We start from the raw sequence: 23751 nt of genomic DNA on the forward strand, positions 1-23751 counted from the left end.
CATAAGAGACTGTTGAGAACTGAGAGCAAACTGAGGGTTGATGGGGGGTGGGAGGGAGGAGAGGGTGGGTGATGGGTATTGAGGAGGGCACCTTTTGGGATGAGCACTGGGTGTTGTATGGAAACCAATTTGACAATAAATTTCATATATAAATAAAAAAAAAATTACTGGTGTTTTCCCTGTGACCTAGAAATGACTACCATTGAATGTATGTGTCATTCGCTCATAAGGTACAAAGGTTAAGTGTTAAGTAAAGCTGGTTGATAAATAATTTGATCTTTGTATGTTAAAATTTTTTTCTATCTGTTAGAGGCTAAGAAAAATGCCTTAATGTGCTCCACTATAGTTTTGACATTTATTACTTTCTTCTGAGTATTTCCAGAGGTTTTGTTTTTATAGTTTCTTCATAACTCGTCAACTAAGTATTCATCATTAGAAATGCTTTGTTAGGGGTGCCTAGATGGTTCAGTTCGTTAAGCATCTGACTTCAGCTCAGGTCATGATCTCATGGTTTGTGGGTTCAAGCCCCATGATGGGCTCTATGCTGACAACTTGGAGCCTGGAGTCTGCTTCGGATTCTGTGTGTTTATCTCTCTCTCTCTGCCCCTCCCCCACTTGTGCTCCGTCTCTCTCTCTCAAAAGTAAATAAACATTTAAAAAATTAAAAAAAAGAAATGCCTCTTTAATTTGAATTATAGCTTTCAATATAAAATATCCTCATTCTTCTACTTTAAGTATCTTAAATTTTACTTTATCTGTTAGTAATACCATCTTCATTATCTTTTGATTGCCAATCCTGGCATATTTTTGATGGTCTTTTAAAAAATGTTCTATACATAAAAAATAATAAATAATAATAATGATGTTTTATACTTACAAAAAAACATTTAAAAAATGGGGTGCCTGGGTGGCTCAGTCAGTTGAGTCACCTTGACTCTTATTTCAACTCAGGTCAGAATCTCACAGTTCATTGAATCGGGCCCTGCATCAAGCTCTGCACTGGCAGCATGGAGCATGCTTGGGATTCTCTCTCTCTCCTTCTCTCTCTGCCCCTTCCCTGCTCTCTCTCTCTCTCAAAAATAAATGAATAAAATTAAAACAATAAAACATTAAAAAAGTTTTATACCTAACACTTCCATTTTGTTTAAGCTGTCTCATAAATGTCACATAATCTGAGATTCTCTGTACTTTAAAAGGGATATTTATCACACTCACAATATTGTAATCAAAAAAGCTGACCTATAATTTTCTTTTTCTTATTCATGTCCTCATGGTATTTTCTTTTGACTTTTTCTATATTATCTGAGAATATTTTGGTGCTGATTTCCAAGTTATACATTCAAGATTGTATATTCAGATATATTTAAATATTGTAAAAAAAGTTTCTCCATTTTTATCAACTGGACTCACCTACATAAGAAGACCTCAACCCCTTGTGAGGTGACAATAAAAAAATTTTAAGACTTATTAGGATTCAACTGTTTTTTTTTTGAAATGCTTAATATAAATTCTCACTAGGAATTTGCTGAATATGATCATGTAAATGATGAAACCCAATACCCTACCAAGTCATTAGAGGAAATAGTGCATTTCTCTTTCTTTTTGACTTAGTGATAAAATCTGTGTAAATAATTTTCTTGAAATGAATGTTTGTTTGTTGTTACTCTACCCCAAAATTTTTAGGACAACTTTATTGAGGTATAATTTACATACAATAAAATTCAGCCATTCTAAGGAGTCATTAATTTTGATAATACCACTTACTTTTTATGGTGACAAAGTTCAACCTACAGAAAATTTAAAATTCAAAGACTACCCATTTATCCTTCACCTAGATTAATCTACTATTAATGTTAGACACACTTCTTTATATATATCTTTATCATATGTGTCTATGGATGTGGGTCTGGGCATTCATTGTTCATTTTGCTAGACTATTTGATATTAAATTGAAAACACTTCAGCATGTAGTTCTTAAGAATAAGGATTTTCACCTGTGTGCAAGAAACTTAACATTAATTCAATAATATTAAATATATTGTATATATTTAATCTATATATCATGTCTAATGATATTTAATATATAATGTTGAATACATAATATTCCCAGATAGTGAAGCCAATCTGTAGCCTTTCCCATTGCTGAGTACAGCTTCCATCCAACCCTGCCAACAATAAAACCTAACTAGAGTTCCCAGAAATCTTGGTAGCTCACTCTGCAGCCTCAATTACAGAGACACTTCAACGGAGAGCCTATCAAGTGCCTCTGCATCTACAGAGCCAAGATGATGGTCCTGTCCTCATTGGCCAAGGAGCTGAGGATGCAATTCTGTCTGATTTGATCCACAAAGAAAGAGCATTCTATTTGAGGGCCTGTTCTGCAGCCAAAATCAGACATGAAAACTACTTCATAGACCTTCCCAAAGCCAAGTACAGTCTCCAGCCCATCTGAGCAGGAAACGTAATCAGAGTTCGAGGAATCTGTGTATCCCATCTTGCAACTCCAATTACAACACTCAAACAGAAAGCCCAGCTGGTAGTCCTACCCATTTGCACAGGTAGGATGGTGGCCTGTCAGGCCAGGGATTTAGTACATAGTTCTGCTTAATTTGATTCCCAAGCAAGAGACAGGCCAGAACCATGTTCTCTATTGAGGATAGTACCAGGCATGGAAACTAATTCATATCTCAGCACACTGTGGAATACAACTTTATCCCACCCACCCAGGAACCTACCAGAGCACATAGGATGCTACATAGTGCATCCTACAGCCTTGCTTACAGTAGCACTTAAACAGAAAACACAGTCTGTGGCCTTCCACATCTGCAGAGCAAAACAAATAGTCCCATCTGGCCAGAGAATTCAGTGTGTAGTGCTGCCTAACTTGGGTCCACAAACATTAGCTGTGGAAGCCATGGGGCTTGTTCTGCTGCCACACCAGGACAAGAATGTAATTCATAACCCTGCCTACTGCTGAGTATGGACCTAGTCCTGAAGTCTTAGATTTCAGGAGTAGATAATCCAGGCAACTGCAGAACCTATCCTACAGCCTCACTTGGTCAAGGAACTAAGCCAGTATTCCTATCCAGCAGCACCTACCCTCAACCTCAGAGCTCAATCAGTAGTCTCACCCCAAAACTGACATTGATAGCAAACACCACCTGACCAAGGATGATACCAGCTGACACACCCAGAGTTCAATTTAAGCTGAATGGTGAATTGCTATCTCTGCCAAACCAAACCTGTAAAATCTAGAAAATAATACCACTTATTTAAGTTGGCAGATACTGACATAAGGAATCAAGGATCATGAAAAATCAGGAAAACTTGACACCACCAAAGGAAACTAATAGAGCTCCAATTACTGACCACAATGAAATAGAGACCTATAAACTGTCAGAGAATTTAGATTAATCACCTTAAAGAAGCCTAGTAAACCACAAGAACATAGAGACAATTAAAAGTAAGAAAACAATGCATGAACAAAATGAAGATACACTCCTTTATTATTATATAATGAACTTCTTTGTCTATTTTTACCATTTTTAGTTTAAATTCTATTTTGTCTGATATAATGTTGATAACCCTGCTTGTGTTTTGGGTTACCAATAACTTCAAATTTCTTTTTCTATCTTTTCAGTAGGTCTATGTGTTTAAGGCTAAAGCAAGTTACTTGTATGCAGAATATCCTTGGATTTTTTTTTTTAAATCCATTTGGACATTCTATGTCTTTTGATTGGAGAATTTAGTCTACTTACATTTAAGGTAATTATTGATAGGTAAAGACTTACTACTGGCCTCTTATTAATGGCATTATGGCTATTTTATAAATACACTGTTCCTTGCTTCTTATTCTCCTGTCTTCTTTTCTAATTTGATAACTTTTGGTATCAGTATGCTTTGACCTCTTTGTCATGTTCTTTTGTGTAACTACTACATGTTTTTCCCCTGCAGTTACCATGAAGTTTACATAAAGTATGTAAAAATTTTAACATCCTATTTTAAACTGATAACAATTTGATTTTCATAAAATCCCTAAACTTTATACTTTTACTTCTCTCCTTTGAAGTTTAGGCTGTTGATGTTACACTTTATACATTTTTAATATTATGTATCCAATAAAAGCATTTTTGTTATAGTTATTTCTGTTATGTTTGTTTTTCATTTTTAAACTAAACAGTGATTACACATCACCATTGGAAAATCTGACTTTGAGTACATATTTATCATTACCAGATATTTTTATATACTACCTTCATATGTTTTTATAATGCTACACTAATTAGTGTGCTTCCAATGATACTCAAAGAACTCTTTACCATTTCTTGTATGTCAGGTCTAGTCATGATACATTCCCTCAGCTTTTGTTTGTTTAAGAAAGTTTTTATCACTGCTTCATTTCTGAAGGACAAGGACAGCTTGTCCAGTCATAATATTCTTGGTTGACAGGGTTTTTTTTATAGGTTGCCTAGAAAAGACTTGTGTTAGACTTGAAAACACATATGGACTGAAAGTGAAGGGATGAAAAAGATATTCTATGCAGATGGAAGTGAAGAAAAAGCCAGGGTCACAATACTTATATCAGACAAAACAGACATTAAAACAAAGACTAACAAGACACAAAGAAGGGTGTTACATAATGATAAAGGGTTCAATCCAACAGAAGGACATAACAATTGTAAATATCTGTGCACTCAAAATAGGAGCACCTAAATATATAAAGCAGGTATTAACAGACACAAGGGGAGAATTTTACAGTAATACAATAATAACAGGATTCTTGAACACCCCACTTACATCAATGGATAGATCATCCAGGTAGAAAATCAATAAGGGAATAGTGACTTTGAATGACATGTTTGACCATATAACCTACACATAGACATTAACAGATACATACAGAATATTTAATCCAAAACCAGCAAATACACACTTTTCAAGAGCACATGGAAAATTCTCCAGGATAAATCACATGTTAGGGAAAAAAAACAAGTATTAATAAATTTAAGAAGACTGAAATTATACATAAAGTGTCATTTATGATCACAATGGCATAAAAGTGGAAACCAATTACAAGAAAAAACTGGAAAAACACAAAGGCATAAAGGCTTACTAAATTTCTAGGAAGTACCAAATGTTTCAATGAAGAAAACAAATAGAAAAGTTTTTTAGGTTTGTCTATTCATTTGGAGAGACATAGAGAGAAAGAGCACACAAGTAGGGAAAGGGGAAAGAGAGAGATGGAGACAGAGAATCCAAAGCAGGCTCCACACTGTGAGCCTGGAGCCCAAGACAGGGCTCAAACTCATGAACCACAAGATCATGACCTGAACTGAAATCAAGAGTCAGACAGTTAACCAACTGAGGCACTCAGGTGCCCCAACAAAGAGGAAATTTTTAAAAATACCTGGAGACAAATGAAAATGGAAACCCAGTGATTCAAAATTTTTCATGCACAGTCAAGAGCCATAAAAGAATGAAGTTTATAGTAATGCAGTCATACCTCAAGACACAAGAAAAATTTCAAATAAACAATCTATCCTTACACCTAAAGAAAAAAGAACAAAGCCCAAAACTAGGTTAAGTAAGGTAATAATAAAGATCAGAACATAAATAAATGAAATAAACACTTAAATAAAGAGATCAATGAAACAAAGAGCCTAAAAAGATAAACAAAATTGATAAACCTTTAGTCAGACTCATTAAGAAAAAAAGAGAGAGGACTCAAACAAAATCAGTAATAAAGAGAAATAACTTACACCATAGAAATACATAGGATTATAAGTGACTACTACAAAGTTATGTGCCAACAAATCTGACAACCTAGAAAAACTGGATAAATAACTAGAAGCATACAATCTTCCAAAACTGAATTAGGAAGAAATGCAAAATCTGAATAAACCAAATGCTGGTAATGAAATTGATTCAATAATCAAAACTTCCAGCATACAAAAGTAAAAGACCAGATGGCTTCACAGGTGAATTCTATCAAATACTGAAAGATTTAATACCTTTCCTTCTCAAACTATTCTAAAAACTAGAAGAAAAAGGATACTTCTAAATTCATTCTTCAAGGCTGGCATTATCCTACTATCAAAACCAGCAAAAGACATTACAAAAATAAAAAACTACAGGTCAATATCCCTGATGAATTTAGATGCAAAAATCTTCAACAAATATTAGCAAACTGAATTCAAGAATACATTAGAAGGATCACTCACCATAATTAAATGGGATTTATTACAGTGGTAAAAGGGTGGTTGATCTACAAATCAAATCAATCAGCATGACACACTACATTAACAAAATGAAAGATAAAAACCATACAATATTCTAATAGATGAAGAAAAAGCACATGACAAAATTCAACATTAATGATAGAAACTCTCAGAAAAGTGGGATTAGAGGGAACATACCTCAACATAATAAAGACCAAATATGAAAACTCACAGCTATTGTCAGACTTGATGAAAAACTGAAAGATTTTTTCTAACATCAGAAAAAAGACAAAGACGTCCATTCTTGCCACTTTTAATAAACAAAGCACTGGAGGTCCTAGCCACAGCAATCAGATAAAAAAAAAGAAATAAAAGGCATCCAAATTGGTAAGGAAGAAGTAAGACTGTCACTATTTGCAGAAGACATGATAATCTCTGGAGAAAACCCTAAAGATCTACCAAATAGACTAACAGCGTATTAGTTTGAGGGAAAACAGATCATGAGTTCTATGCAGGGGAGGGATCCCTGATCACAGAGAGAGGTGAGATTTAGAAAGAGAGAGAGAGAAGAAGAGAGAGAGCGAGAGAGGAGTGCATAGGGGGTTGCACAAGGAAAACATTTCTCCAAAGCCACTGAGTGGGAAAACAAGAGGGGCTGATTTTTGTGTTTTTACACCCAGCAGGGCTCAAAGACTAGAGTTTTAGAGGTCCACAGAATGGCCAGTGTGGAGCCCTGAGAGTGCTGCACTGCTCATATGGAGAACAAAGGCAGATAGAAGAGGGACAGATAGTGCAATCTGAGGATCCCCTGGGACAGACAGATCCCCTGTCCCCCTGTGAGAGACAGTTTCCCCTTGTTGGAGTACATACGGGAGAGGTGGCACTGTCTCTCTGGGGACAAAAGAGTCAGCAGGCAACATTTCCCTCCTTCACCCCTCAGTAGGGATGCAGAGACACCTGCTGAAGGCAGCTAACCTGGACACTGGCTCTTTGATGTGTTTTACTCCAAACTCAACACTCATGAGCTTTGGTGCAACTTCCATTCTGTATCAAACCTGCATCAGTCCCAGCATGGTGAGACCCTCCCCCAGAGAACCAGTACATGTCCCCATAATACTAAGCCCCTAAAGTGTGCAGTTTTAAAACTCAGCCAGCCTGCCTTCAATAGAGCCCACGGTGTACTGCACTGCCAGGCAGGCAGGCAGCCTGGACACAGACAGTGTAAAGGCAACAATCTGAAGCATGCCTGGGATACACCAAAAGAGGTTATTCACTCTTCTGGAAGGGCTTCCCAGAAAGCAGCAGGCACGAACTTCCCTCTCTGGAAACAAGGAAGCTGGGTGGAGCCATTTGCCTTCCCCACACCTTAGCTTAAACTAACTTCAGTAACCAGCACTGTGCCAAAAGTGGTGGCCTAAACTACTTACACCAAGCCTCAGCCCCCTGCACTCTACAGATGCTGTTTTTCTTGGGCAAATGTGCCTGAGAATCAGAGCAGCAGTCCCCTCTCCCAGAAGACCAGCACAAATACCACCCAGTGCACCATGAGTTATGCAAAGGTTCAGCTCTAATGCAAATAGCATCAAGTCTCTTTAAACAAGCAGACCAGAGCACACCTAGTTAAACTTGCCACACAGTAAACAAGGTCCAAATACTCCCACTGCAGGCAAGGAGAAACTGCAGAGGACTGACTTGAGGGAAAGAGCAGGCAAAACACAGCAACAGAGTGCACATAGCACATACCACAGACAATTCTTGAAGTGCCAGGCCCCCAACAGTATAGAACCCCTTCATAATATAGCCATTACTCTCAGGAGCAGGAAACATAACACACTTTCCTAACACACAAAAGAAGATATAGACCTAGACAAAATGCCAAGTTGGAGGAATTCATCCCAAATGAAAGAAAAGGTCACAGCCAGGGATCTACTCAAAACAAATATAAGTAAAATGCCATATGGAAAATCTAAAGCAACAATCATAAGGATACTAGCTGGGCTTGATAAAAACATAGAAGACACCAGGTAATCCCTTACCACAGAGATAAAAGACCTAAAAAGTAAGCCAAAAAGAGAAGTGCAATAACCAAGATTCAGAACTTCCAGGAAGTAAAGACCATAAGGATGGAAGAAGCAGATGAATGAATAAGTGATATAAAGACAAAATTATGGAAAATAATGAAGCTGAAATGAAGAGGGAAAGAAAAATATTATATCACAAATATAGATTTAGGGAATACAGTAACTACATAAAGCATAATAACATTCCTATTATAAGTGTCTCAGAAGATGAAGACACAGAAAAGGGGACAGAGGGGTATTTGAAGAAATTACAGCTGAAAACACCCCTAATCTGGGAAAGAAAAGAGACATTCAAATCCAGGAGAACTCCCATACAAATCAATAAAAACACGCCAACACTAAGACATCATAGTTACATTTGCAAAACATAGAGAAAAGGAAAAAATTCCTAAAATCAGAAAGACAAAAGAAGTCACTAACTTATAAGGGAAGACAAATAAGGTTAGTACCTGATCTCCCCAGAGAAATGTGGCAGGCCAGAAGGGAGTAGCATGATATATTCAACATCCAGAATGGGAAAAATATGCAGCCAAGAATACTTTATCCAGCAAGGCTGTCATTCAAAATAGGAAAGATGAAGAGTTAACATTGTTAAATGTCTATACCACCCAAAGCAATCTACCCATTTATTGTAAACCCTATCAAAATACCAACAGCATTTTTCACAGAGCTAAAACAAATAATCTTAAAGTTTGTATGGAACCATAAAGCAATCTTGAAAAAGAAAAGCAAAGCTGGAGGCATCACAATTCCAGACTTCAACTTATATTACTTATATTACAATTTATATTACAAAGATACAGTGATCAATACAGTATGGCACTGACACAAAAACAGACAGAGAGATCAAAGGAACAGAATAGAAAACCCATAAATGGACCTACAACTATATTGTCAACTCATCTTCTACACAACAGAAAAAAAGACAGCCTCTTCAACAAATGGTGTTGGGAAAACTGGACAATGACATGCAGAAGAATGAAACTAGACCATTTTGTTATACCATACAGACAAATAAATTCACAATGGATGAAACCCTAAATGTGAGACAGGAAATCATCAAAATCCTAGAGAACACAGGCAGCAACCTCTTTGACATCAGCCACAGCAACTTCTTACCAGATATGTCTCCAGAAGCAAGGGAAACAAAAGCAAAAATGAACTACTGAGACTTCATTAAGATAAAAAGGTTCTGCACAGTGAAGGAAACCATCAACAAAATTAAAAGGCAACCTAGAGAATGGGAGAAGATATGTGCAAATTACATATATGATAAAGGGTTAGTATCCAAAATCTATAAGAACTTATCAAATTCGACACCCAAGAAACAACCCAGTTAAGAAATGAGTAGAGGACATGAATAGACATTTTCCAAAGAAGACATACAGATGGCTAACAGCCACATGAATGATGCTCAACATTGCTCATCATCATGGAAATACATATCAAAACCACGATGAGATACCATCTCACATCTGTCAGGGTGGCTAAAGTTAATAACATAAGAAACAACAGATATTGGTGAGGATGTGGAGAAAGGGGAACCCTCTTGCAATGTTGGTGGGAATGCAAACTCATGCAGCCACTCTGGAAAACAGTAATAGATTCCTCAAAAAGTTAAAAATAGTACTACCCTACAATCCAGCAATTGCACTACTAGGTATTTAACCAAAGGATACAAAAATACTTATTTGAAGGGACACAAGCATCCTGATCTTTATAGCAGAATTATCAACAATAGCCAAATTATGGAAAGAGCCCAAATGTCCACTGACTGATGAACGGATAAAGAAGATGTGGTACAGATATATAATGGAATATTACTCAGCCATAAAATATCATTATTTATTTATTTTATGCAAATAATTAATTTGCAATGACATGGATGGAGCTAAAATGTATTGTGCTAAGCTAAGTAAGTCAGAGAATGACAAATACCTTATGACTTCACTCACATGGAATTTAACAAACAAAACAAATAAACATAGGAAAAAAGAGAAAGACAAACCATAAAACAGACTCTTAAGTACAGATAACAAACTAGGGTTGCTGGAGGGGAGGTTGGTGTGGGGATGGGTTAAACTGGTGATGTGCATTAAGGAGGGCACTGGTTGTGATGAGCACTGAGTGTTGTATGTAAGTAATGAATCACTGAATTCTACACTTATATTACACTGATAAGTTAACTAACTGCAATTTAAATTAAAACTTGGGGAAAGAATAACAAACTACTTAAGGATAAGAGAAAGACCTGCACTCTGAAAACTATAAGACACTGATGAAGATATTGAAGATGACACAAATAAATAGAAAGACATACCATACCATGCTCTTGGACTAGAAGAATTAATATTGTTGAAATGTCCATACTACCCAAAACAACCTACATATTCAATGGAATCCCTATCAAATTACCAATAATATTTTTTTACAGTACTAGAACAAATAATATTTGTCTGGAACCACAAAACACTCCAAACAGCCAAAGCAATCTTGAGAAAAAAGAACAAAGATGGATGTATCACAACCCAAATTTAAAGCTATACTACAAAGCTATAGTAATCAAAACAGTATGGTACTGGAACAAAAACAGACCCGTAGATCAATGGAACAGAAAAGAAAACCCAGAAATAAACCCATAATTATACAGTCAATTAATCTACAACACAAAAGGCACGAATATGCAACAGGGAAAAAGCAGTTTCCTCAGTCAATAATGTCTAAAACTAGACAGCTACATGAAAAAGGAATGAAACTAGACCACTTTTGGGGTGCCTGGGTAGCGAAGTTGGTTAAGCATACAACTCTTAATCTTAGCTCAGGACATGATTTCACGGTTCGTGAGATTAGGCTGAGATTGGGCTCAGTGCTGACAGCATGGAGCCTGCTTGGGATTCTCTCTCTCCCTTGCTTGCCCCTTCCCTGCTCATGCTCACATTCTCAAAATAAATAAACATTTGTTTTTAAAAAAGAAAGAAACTAGGCCACTTTCTTACACCATATACATAAATAAAAATATACAAAAATAAACTCAAAAATATTAAAGACTTAAATGTAAGGCATTAAATTATAAAACTCCTGGAAAAAAAATATAGGCAGTAATATCTGGATATCAACCTTACCAACATATTTCTAAATATGTCTCCCAGGAAAGTGAAACAAAAGCAAAAATACAGTTTTTGGATCATATCAAAATACGAAGGTAACAAAGGAAACCATTACCAAAATGAAGAGGCAACCTACAAAAATATAAAAGATATTTGCAAATGATATATCCAATAAGGGGTTAATATCCAAAATATATAAAGAAATCACACACCTCAACATCAAAAAACAAATAATCTTATTTAAAAACAGCAAAGAACCTGAAAAGATGTAAATTGATGCAGCCACTCTGCAAAACAGTATGGATGTTTCTCAAAAAATTATAAACAGAAATACCAATTATAATCTAGTAATTCCAGTGCTGATTATTTAGCCAGAAAAAAATGAAATCACTAATTTGAAAACACATATGCACTCTTATGTTCATTGCAGCATTATTTACAATAGCTAAGATATGGAAGCAACCCAAATGTCCATTGAAAGATGAATGGATAAAGAAGATGTGGTATATATAAACAATGGAATATTATTCAGTCATTAAAAAAACAACAACAATGAAATCTTGCTATTCATGACAACATGGGTAGACCTACAGGATATAATATTAAGTGAAATAAGTCAGACAGAGAAAAACAAATACTACATGATTTCATTCATATGAGGAATCAAAAATAAAAAATAAATGAACAAATAAACAAAAACATAAACAGACTCATAAATACAGAGAACAAAACTGAAAAAAAAGGAGGAGGGTCAAGTAGATGGGCAGAGTATAAGAAGCAGATTAAGAGGTATAAAATTCCATTTATAAAATAAGTCGTGGGGATGAAAACACAACATAGAGAATATAGTCAATAGTACTATAATAGCTTTGTATGGTGACAGATGGTAACTACACTTAACGTAGTGAGTACTGTGTAATATATAAAATTGTCCAATACCTATGTTATATATCTGAAACTAACATAGCATTGTATTTCAACTATACTTCAATAAAAAAAATACAACCCACCAAGACTTAATCAAGAAGAAATAAAATAAATGAATAGAGCAATTACTAGGAAGGAAATTGAATTAATATTTTTTTTAAAGTCCCAATGAAGAAAAGCTCAGGACTAGAGGACTTCACTGGTGAATTTTACCAAATAGTTAAATAAGTAACACCAATTCTTCTCAAAATCTGCCAAAAAAAAAAAAAAATCAAAGATGTTGAAATACGCCCAAAGTCATTTTATGAAGCCAGCATTACCCTGATAGCAAAGCCAGAAAAAGATGCTACAAGAAAGAAAAGTACAGGCCAATATTCCCAATGAACATTGATGGAAAATTGTCAATAAAAGACTAGCAAACCAAATTCAGCAGCACATTAAAATATCATCCATCATGATCAAGTTATAGCTAGAACAACCAGACAAATCAATAAGGAAAAAGAAGACTTTTTATAAACCAGTTGACCTAACAGACATATACAGAACACTTAACAGTAGCATATACATTCTTCTAAAGGACACATTGAACAATTTGCAAAATAGACTACATGTTAGGCCACAAAACAAGGCTTAACAAATTTAAGAAGACAGAAACAATACCAAGTATGCTCTCTGACCACAATAAAATGAAATTATAAATCAATAGAAGGGAAACTGGAAAATCCACAAAAAATTCTCAAAACAAAGCTCAGGACCAAATGAATTCACTAGAGAATTCTACCAAACATTTAAAGAAAAATTAACGCTAATCCTCCTCAAGCTCTTTCTAAGAATTACAGAGGCAAGAAAACTTCCGAACTCATTCTGTGAGGTCAGCATTATCCCGATACCTAAGCCAGATAAAGACACTGCAAGGAAAGAAAAATAGAAACCAATATCTTTGGTGAATATTGAAGCAAAAATCATTAGTAAAATACCATCAAAATGGTATTCTTTCATCAAAATGAATTCAACAGCTAATAAAAGGATCATTCACTATTACCAAGTGAGGTTTATACCTAGAATGTAAGAATGGTTCAACACATCAAAAAATCAATGTAATACTACACATTAACAAAATGAAGGACAAAAAAACCCACATGATCATTTCAACTGATGCCAAAAATAGTGTCAAAATTCAGCACTATTTCATGACAAAAACACCCAACAAACTAATAATATAAGGAAAGTATTTCAATATAATAAAAGCCATATATGATCACAGCTAATACCACTCTCAACAGTGAAAGACTGACAGCTTTTTTTCTAAGAACAGGAACAAGTCAACCATGCACACCCTCACCACACTATTCAACATAGTATTAGAGGTCCTAACTATAGCAATCAGAGAAGTCAAAGAAAAAAAGGTATTCAAATTAGAAATAAATAAGTAAAATTATCTCTGTTCACCAATATGATTTTATACATAGAAAATCCTATAGATTCTACCAAAAAAAATTTTTGTTAAAGCTAGGAAACAATTTCAGCAGTTACAGGATATAAAATCAGCACACAAAAATCAGTTGTTCCAATATACTACCATGACCAGTCACAAAAAGGAATCAAGAAAATGTTCCCTTACTATAGCATCAAAAAGGAAGAGATACTTAATAACAGACTTAACCAATGAAGTGAAGTATTTGCACAATGAAAACTAAAGACACTGGTAAAAGAAATCAAAGAATATACAAACAAATGCAAAGATATCTCATGTTTGTGAGTTGGAAGACTTCATAGCATTAAAATACCCAAATTAGCCAAAGCTATCTACAGATTCAATGCAATCCCTATCAAAATCCCAATGGCCTATTTTGAAGAAATAGAAAATACATCCTAAAAGAGGAATGCCAGAATGTCTCACCTCCTAATTTCAAAGCATACTACAAAGCAAAAGTAACCAACACTATATGGTACTGGCATAAAGACATATATGTGGATCAATGGAATAGACTAGAGCACCCAAAAACAAAGCCCTGAGTATATGACCAAATGATTTTTAACATGGGTGCCAAGATACAGAGTGGAAAATGGGTCAATGTCTTTCACAAACGTCACTGGAAAAACTGTATATCTACATGCAAAAGAATGAAGTTGGATCCTTACTTTAAATCATATATAAAAGTTAACTGAAATTAATTACAGATGTAAATATAAGACCTAAAATTATAAAACTCCTAGAAAAAAAGCACAGGAGAAATCTTCAGGACATTGGATTTGACAATGATTTCTTAGATCTCACACCAAAAGCAGAGGCAACAAAAGTAAAAATAAACAAATGGGATTACATTAAACTTAGCTTTTGTGCCTCAAACAAAACAATCAACAGAGTGAAAAGGCAACCTTCAGAATGGGAGAAAGCATTTGCAAACCACATATCTGATAAGAAGTTAGTATCTAGAATATACAAAGAATTCCTATAACTCAACAAAAAACAATTTTAAAATTATTTAATAGTGTAAATATTAATAATAGAAAACAGTATGGCAGTTCCTCATAGATTAACCATAGAATTAACATATGTTTTAACAATCCAGCTTCTGGATATATGCCCAAAAAAAAAAAAAAATCCAAAGCAAGGTCTCAAAGAGATATTTACACATTCATGTTCCCTCCAGCATTATTCACAATAGACTAAATGTAGAAGAAACCCAAATGTCCATGAACAGAGGACTGGGTAAAAAAAAATGTAGTATATACATGCAATGGAATACTACACAGCATTAAAAAGGAAAAATGTCCTGTCACATGCTACGACATGGATGAAACTTGAGGACATTATGCTAAGTATAATAAAGCAGTCAGAGAAGTTCAAATACTGTATGATTCCACTCATATGAATTATCTAAAGTAGTAAAAATCATAGCAACTGAATGTAGAAAGGTGTTCACCAAGGCCTGGGATGGGCAGAGGAAATTAGTGTTTAAAGGGCATAGAGTTTTGGTTTTCAGGATACAAAGGTTCTAGAGAACTATTGAACAACAATGTGAATATACTCAATACTGCCAAACTGTATGTTTAAAAATGGTTAGGATAGTAAATTTAATGGCATATGCTTTTTACCACAATAAAAAAAAGAATAAAGAAAACTAGGATTCAATGCTAGATCTGACTCCAAATTATGTACTTATAACTGTCAAATCTAGTTTACTATGAAACACAATAAACTCTACTTATTCACTTGAAAACAATTAGCGAAATGGGTAATTTCACACTGCTGGACTATTTCAAGAGCACCAGGGGAATTTCCTTAGCAAACTCCTCACTGAACTTCACCAAGGCCACAGTCAATCCTCATACCTGCCACTGGTAACCACACAACAATGGAAATTTTACTTAACTAACTAGCTGATACCTCTTAAGTGTATCCCTAATGCACTTTTAAATATTAATGAAGAATATTTTCTCTGTGAGGAAACTGCCTAAAAAGTAATCCTGTAAAAAGAAAAGAAAGAAAGCCCACAGTTTTTAAGATAGCTGTATCAATAAAAGACTACCAGATTAGTTAAAAAGATTTGAGATTAAGATAAACCCAAAAAGGTCTCTGGGCTCCCAACCAAATAATGGTTATTGGTTTAAGCCACTAAATTTTGGAGTGATTTTCTATGCAGTAATAGATAACTTATGCTTATCTTGAAGTCTACTTTGTCTGATATTAATCTAGTTAAAACAAGTTTTTAGAATTTTCATTTTTATTATATATTTTTGAAGTCTTTTACTTTCATTTTGTACCATATTTTAGATATGTCAGTTTTAGATAGAAAATGTGCATTCAGGTGTCTTGCATGATAATATTTGTCTTTCTTTTAATTAATCTTTACCTTTGGTTTTTAATTACAGTACTTAGTCCCTCTACACCTAATATAATTACTTATATATTTGAGTTGAAATTTATCTTAATCTTAGCTTTTATATTTGTCCCACATTTATGAAACAAATGTTTAAGATATAATGGTTTTCTTTCCTTTTATTCACTTCTTTGTGTTGATTATGCTTAAAATTCTGTTTTCCTACTTTTAATTGCTTTGTAATCTTGTAGGAATAGGATTTTGGAATATGTATTAGCTTTGTACTAGATCATCCTAGTTATGCTAAAAAAAACAAAAAACAAACAAACAAACAAACCCTCCACTCTTTATTGAGCCAATGCACTTCAATATTTGTAACCTCTGCCAATACTTAGCTCAGCTCTCCTGCCTCATATCCACCTCTTCTGGAATCAACAGACTCCCTTACGGAACAAAATATTTTTATAACTTAAAATTTTAATATTCGAACGCTTTCTGGATCTAAATCTATTATTTTGTTTTGTTTTGCTAACCCTTATTTATGATGGCTCATTTTCTTACGAATTTTGAGCTCATATATGGCTGATCTGTGGGAATCCTGTTTGAAGTTGCATTCCCACAGAGAAAAATACTATTTGATTCCAGCAGGTAGCCTCAGATCTTACCAACCTGGAAAAAAATGTAACCTCATAGTTTAGAATCTCCTAACCACCTAAGTTGTGTAAATTAAAAACCTAAACTCAAAGATCAGAAGCATAATCCTCAATATGAAAATTTGTTCATTTGTTTTTTCCATCATTTCATTTACCTAAAATTGAGAATACCACAAATAAGTTGTTTTCTCCCTTTGCTTGGAAGAAGTAGCATATTTGTTTTGTAGACTATCCTTTCTATTAGGCTGAAGCAGTTAAGTACTATTGGATGTGAGGGTTGAGGGTTTCACCAAGGATGTAGTTCTTTTGAAAAAGAAAAGAAAAATAGACTGACAAGCTTTAAAAAAAAATGAAAAATGGGGTGCCTGCGTGGCTCAGTTGGTTGAGTGTCTGACTTCCGCTCAAGTCGTAATCTCACAGTTCATAAATTCTAGCCCCACTTTGGACTCTGTGCTGACAGCTCCGAGCCTGGAGCCTGGAGCCTGCTTTGGATTCTGTGTCTCCCTCTCTCTGCCCCTTCCCCGCTCATGCTCGGTCTCTCTCTGTCTCTCAAAGATGAATAAACGTTAAAAAAAAAAAGAAAAAGAAAAAGAAAAATGTATTACTTTACAAAAGTAATTAGAGATCCTATTTATAAAATAAATGAATTAACAAACGTGGTTTATGCACAATTTTTAAGAAGTTATTAACTGCAAAAGCAAAAACAAACATTTATCAATAAGTGGTTTTAAAATTTTTATTATGTCATTGAAATCAAGTTAAAGACAAAGGTTATATCATTTAAAAATAACAGTACATAAAAAATGACCTACCAGATTTTTATCCACAACAATATATATGTCAAGATATTGAGGGTATAACTTGAAAAATTCAGTTCTCTGTAAAACACACAACATGAGTGCTGAGGAATTTCCAAAAATTTACCTTCTGTTGATAAACTGAGAGACTGATTATATAACAAAGCCATTCTCAAATACAAAAGTTAGGTACTATTCAGAAAATTCCAGGTCCAAAAAGTGCCTTTGGTTAATAAGAATTTTCAACGAGATCCCACGCTATACAAGAATCCAGGTATCTTTTGATTTTAGCAATAGCTGAAATTGGAAATCTTAAGTTTACAACATAAATCTTTTCTTTCTTGCCTTGTGATAATGTTCATAATAGTCTTCCAGATAGGCAGATTTTCTGTTACCAATTATTAGGAAACTACTTTTGGCAAACAATAAAGTTTAGAAAAACATTACTAAAGGTTATAATCAATGGCAGTTCACTAGAGCCAGGACTGTTATTTATGACGGTATAGCAGTTTACAGGCCTTTGTGGAAGAACTCATCACTTTGCTTTACATGTACCTTATGTAGGCCACAATAGTATTCATTCATGAACTCTCATGAAACAAAGACTTAACTTAGAAATCCAGATCATGTAATATTTTAACCTAATTTGTCAGCCTAATTGAGAAAAAGGAACCATTTACATTAATCATCCAAATGTCTACATGTGAAATTAATTTTTTTTGGTGTCTTAACTCCTATGTTCACATTTGTTTCCCAGATTAATTACCTAAGTTTTCATTATGCTTTGATCTACTAACAAGCTGAACAAAGAACTTTACCCATTTTAAAAGTCATGGAGGGACTTCATGAAAAAGTAAAATAATCTTAAGATCTGTAAGTCATTAAATTTTGCTCTGAGAGTATTTTTCATTTCACAAAGTTTAACAAATAAGTTAAAATTAAAAAGTCAACACTTACTTCTGAACTCCTTCTGATGTGATAATATAAGTTATTATAGCTATAAGTCTTATTTTCTCCTAAAAGAGGAATATTAGTGTTATCATTTTTTTCTTCATAAATCATGTGCACGAATCCTGATACGGCCTCCATTGGTTCAATTCCATATGAGATGTTTTTAAGCTGCAATGTTCCCCTGAGTATTAAAATCATCAAAACAAAGTCTGAAATTATTCTAACAAAACTATAATATTCTAACGTGGAATTTTAGCCAAATACATTTTTTTTTACATTTAAAGTCACCTTGGTTTCTCCACTTTACCTCTTTATGCATTGAAGTGTTAAACTCAGAACTAGGCCAGTAATACCACAGGATGCCTATTGCTTTATATGACAAATATTCTAAGAGAAATATCCTGATCATCTAAAGAAAGCATATTAGTGGCATAGATCCATGTGATTGAACAGATTAGGATTCCTTCCTAGGGTATAGATTTTCTAAGCCAACCTGTCAGATCTTCAGGCACTCTCTTCCTTAGTTTTAAGTCCTTTCTTCTTTTTGAGACATCTAATCTTTCCTGACACTTAATGCCATAAGTCATCTTTTTGTGGGGGGCTTAACTGAAGGTATTACCTGCCTAAAAATGGCTAGAAGTAGAGCCAAAATATCTATCAGATCTAAGCATTCTACAATTGTGAACCATTCTAGGAGATTAATAAATCAGTAAAAACATTAAAAATCTGGAAAAACTAAAGAAGTATGGGGAGACCAACCAACCCTCCCTACACTCAAGACTGCTCAAAGCCTCAAGCAGTCAGAATCAACAAGTAGCCCTCCATCAGGGACAAATGTTTCCAAGGTGACCAATTCTATTTTATCAGTAATTCTGGTTCATTCCTTAGGGAACTGAAATAACAAAGGTGAATATAAAACTAGAAAAGATAAATAGAGAATCAACTCATAGACTAGCAGGATCTAATACCAGCAAATAGAATATCTTAAAAGGCTACAACCTGAGTCCTGAACAAGTGTTGAGTGACACAAGAGAATTTGGAAAACCTGCAACATATCCTTGATAATTGCAATCCATCTGAAAAGAATATACAAGAACAAACAGATAACTTATTTTTAAAATGGATATCCTAGATGTGTCATTTATTTCTATTACTTTATCAATATTGGAACTTCAAACTGAATGGACAATTACCCAATAAACTTGTGCCACGTAGAAATAAGACGTAGTCCAGATTATTAAACGTCAGTGAATGTATACATTTCAGGATATTTACATTTTTTACTTTTTTAAAATGTTTACTTATTGAGAGACAGAGAGAGAGAGAGGAAGAGGAAGACAGAGAGCAGGGAAGGGTGGAAGGGGAGGGTATAGAGAGAGAAGGAGAGAAAGAATCTCAAGTGGGCTCCATGCCATCAGCGCAGAGCTCAACACAGGGCTTGAACCCACAAACCACAAGCTTACAACCTGGACTGAGATCACGACCTGGGCCAAAATCAAGAGTCAGACACTTAGGGTGCCTGGATAGGTCAGTCAGCTAAGCATCCGACGGGCTCAAGTCATGATCTCACAGTTCGTGAGTTCAAGTCCCACATCAGGCTTTCTGCTGTCAGCACGGGGCCCTCTTTGGATCCTCTGTTCCCCTCTCTGTCTCTCTCTCTGTCTCTCTGTCTCTGTCTCTCTCTCTCTCTCTCTCAAAAATAAACATTAAAAAAAATAATAATAATAATAAAAATAAACATTAAAAAAAATGGAGACGTACACTTAACCAACTGGGCCACCCCGGGTGCCACTGAAATTAACATTTTATTATTATTTTTTTTTATTTTTTTTTCAACGTTTATTTATTTTTGGGACAGAGAGAGACAGAGCATGAACGGGGGAGGGGCAGAGAGAGAGGGAGACACAGAATTGGAAACAGGCTCCAGGCTCTGAGCCATCAGCCCAGAGCCTGACGCGGGGCTCGAACTCACGGACCGCGAGATCGTGACCTGGCTGAAGTCGGACGCTTAACCGACTGCGCCACCCAGGCGCCCCTGAAATTAACATTTTAAAAAATAATCTAGAGAAAGAAATCTGTAAGAAAAGCTGTTTTACCTGAGCTGACAAAGGCTTAGAATATTGGATGTCATCTTTGTCATAAAAGTAAACAACAGAAACCGAAGATAAAAATGATCTAGAATAAAATCACAAAACATGTTCAATCTGTCAAACAGAAAACATGAAACATAAAAAATTATTCTTCATAATACAAATTTTCTTTTTACTGATCAATTATAGCGCCAGTTACCTTTGCATATCCTCTTGTCCAAATACTTCTCTGTTGTTTACAATAAATCAAGTGCTGAGGGAAGCATTTTAACTCTGGTGACATATAACACTAAAATGCATCCTAATGAACAATCCAAACAGCTAGAGATAGCAAACAGTGTAAATAACATAGGTCCCAATTTCCGGCATAGAACTTTAAATTTTTTTTAACACTTATTTATTTTTGAGAGACAGAACACAAGTGGAGGAGAGGAAGAGAGGGAGACACAAAATCTAAAGCAGGCTCCAGGCTCTGAGCTGCCAGCACAGAGCCCAATGTTGGGCTCAAACCCATGAATCGCGACTGCGAGATCATGACCTGAACTGAAATCAGACGCTTAACCAAGTGAGCCACTTAGGGGCCCCTCCAGCATAGAACTTTAAAATCTTTGTCTTTATTACTCACTGATTCCAGATTTTAAACCTGAATCTTAAAATTAAAAACTAGGTTTAGGACAGAATTTAAAAAATATTTTCTTAGCATTACTACAAATTCATATTCACTAAGCTTAGCTAAGTACCAAGTTCTCAATAACCTTTGTCAGAATTTTCCTTCATTATCCTCAGTAACAATTCAGAAACTTGACCCCACTCCTGCCAATCATCTCACATAATCTCCACATCATTTCAGTTTCAGATCACCTATATCTACCCTCATTCCTCATCTTTTTTTTCCAGAGGATGACTACTACTTTTGTTCAAGGCACACTCTTACACTTGTGCTATGAATCCCATTCTATGCCATATATTGAAGATACATACTTTTTCAATCCTATAATTTCAAACTATTCCCCTCTACTATTTTTTTAACTTAATGCTATTAAAAAGTTCATGGGGCCCTGGGTGGCGCAGTCGGTTAAGCGTCCGACTTCAGCCAGGTCACGATCTCGCGGTCCGGGAGTTCGAGCCCCGCGTCGGGCTCTGGGCTGATGGCTCAGAGCCTGGAGCCTGTTTCCGATTCTGTGTCTCCCTCTCTCTCTGCCCCTCCCCCGTTCATGCTCTGTCTCTCTCTGTCCCAAAAATAAATGAACGTTGGAAAAAAAAAAATTAAAAAAAAAAAAAAGTTCATTATCAAAGTATTATCTTCATAAATAATTCTCCCATGACCTGTGTCCTACTTTAACTATTCTTTATACATTTTCAATTCTCCAAAGATACTCTCATAAGAGAGTATCTCATAAGAGTCTACAAATAATTTCTCCACTTTGTCCATTCTTAGTCACCCTGAAACGGCTCTGGAAAAGATTCATAGCTGCCAGAATGTCAGATCCAAAAGGTAATTTTAAAATCAACATTGCCCTGCTCTCTAGCATCATTCTGAAAACTGTGACCACTCAATATAATCACTTAATTTACATCACACATTACTCTTCTGCTTCCCTTCCTACCTCCCTGACACTTCCAGCTTGATCTTCCATGTTGGCTGCTCTTTTTTGTTCTACCTATCTCAGAAATATTGATCTTCACCAAGATTTAGTCTTTAGTCACTAGGCTATTCATAAGCACTCTATAAATTCTCATTTTTTATTTTATAGCCAAACTATTGGTTACTGCTAAACCTATATCCTCATTGCCAATCTCTTCTCATATATTCAAATTCTTATATTCATATTCCTAGTGGAGAAAATCCACTTGGATATCTTGTAGGCCTTCCAAATCAAACTCACCCCCTTCCCCCATATATATATCTCACTTATTCCTCACTTAATTAACTATAACCTACCCATTTTCTCAAGCAACAACTAAATTATCCAAGATACTTCACTTTTTCCCAATCACTCTAACAAATCCATCTTCAAGGTCTATTGAATTTTTCTTTCCAGTGCTATAAACAATACCATTGTTTAAGCCACCATCATCATTCACCTAAATTATTACATAACCACAAATTACACACCTTACCTCTACTTCTGCTTTCTCAAAAACAGCCTAAACTCTCACTGGGACTATAACGTACTTGCTTAAAAACATTTTTGGCTTCTAATATCCTTAGCATGGCTTTATAGATCTTCTACAACCTGACTCCTGCCTACCTTTCCAAAATGTTTTACTTCTATCCTCCAGAAATATGTCCTTTAGTAATCCAGGTGGACTTTCTACACACCACTGAATCCACTCTGTCTCATACCTCCATGTTTTGCACATGATTTCCTCTAAACAGAATGTCCTCCTATACTACCTCATTTCTTTACAGAACTCACAAGGTATCTTCCTTCAAAAGATAAGTCATCTTTTACCTCCTTCCAAAAACCTTCATTCATTTCCAAAGAACACTATTTACACATTTATTACAATACTATGTTATAGCAAAATTCTCCCTTTCTCCATTATTTCATCTGAATATATATAAATTCTTTAATTGCAGATCATGTTTTATTATCTTTAGTATGCCTATGATTTTACCCAATAATCAATATGCAGTAAGTATCACATATATATAGGTATTAAATATACCTATACTGAATTGAAATTATTTTATGCATACCTATTTTTAAAAATCAAGAAACCAGAGAATTAAAATTTGAAAGGATAAAATTTTTACTTACTGCTTTCTGAGATGGACAAAATACGGTTTTCCTTTTATTGTAATGATATAAGCAATCTGTAACATGAGTATCCAAAAAAAATCAGTGAAAATACTTGTAAATAACATATGCTAAATAATTTCTTTTCTGAGTTATGCTTTAAAAATATTGAAAAAATTAATAATAAGATATAACCATTACATATGTTCCCCTTCCCATGTGACTATTTGAAGCCTCGGAATTCTAAATGGAGAACTAGGTAGTAGTCGCTGTCTATTATTCACCCTAACTAACATTTCTGATGGAGAATCTTGCCTAATGACTATTACCTTTTGGATTAGACACATACCACCCTTCAC

The 23751-nt window shown here is 34.8% G+C and overlaps 1 protein-coding gene across 1 annotated transcript in view; it reads right to left on the reverse strand.

Annotated features, from left to right (window-relative positions):
• The window catches only part of LOC121016197 (disintegrin and metalloproteinase domain-containing protein 5-like), an 83554-nt gene extending 60054 nt beyond the window's left edge, over window positions 1-23500 (reverse strand). Inside the window, exons 1-5 of the mRNA XM_040453629.1 lie at window positions 23414-23500; window positions 20655-20733; window positions 19558-19634; window positions 18565-18739; window positions 17623-17688 (exon numbers count right to left, since the gene is read on the reverse strand). Coding sequence (XP_040309563.1) covers window positions 17623-17688; window positions 18565-18739; window positions 19558-19634; window positions 20655-20733; window positions 23414-23478 — 462 coding nt within the window. The 5' untranslated portion in view covers window positions 23479-23500. The remainder of the gene's footprint in view (window positions 1-17622; window positions 17689-18564; window positions 18740-19557; window positions 19635-20654; window positions 20734-23413) is intronic.
• Between the last annotated feature and the right edge of the window lie 251 nt (window positions 23501-23751).

This window comes from Herpailurus yagouaroundi, unplaced genomic scaffold (genome assembly GCF_014898765.1).
Source record: "Herpailurus yagouaroundi ecotype Mexico unplaced genomic scaffold, PumYag 28, whole genome shotgun sequence".
In the NCBI taxonomy this organism is placed as follows: Eukaryota; Metazoa; Chordata; class Mammalia; order Carnivora; family Felidae; genus Herpailurus; species Herpailurus yagouaroundi.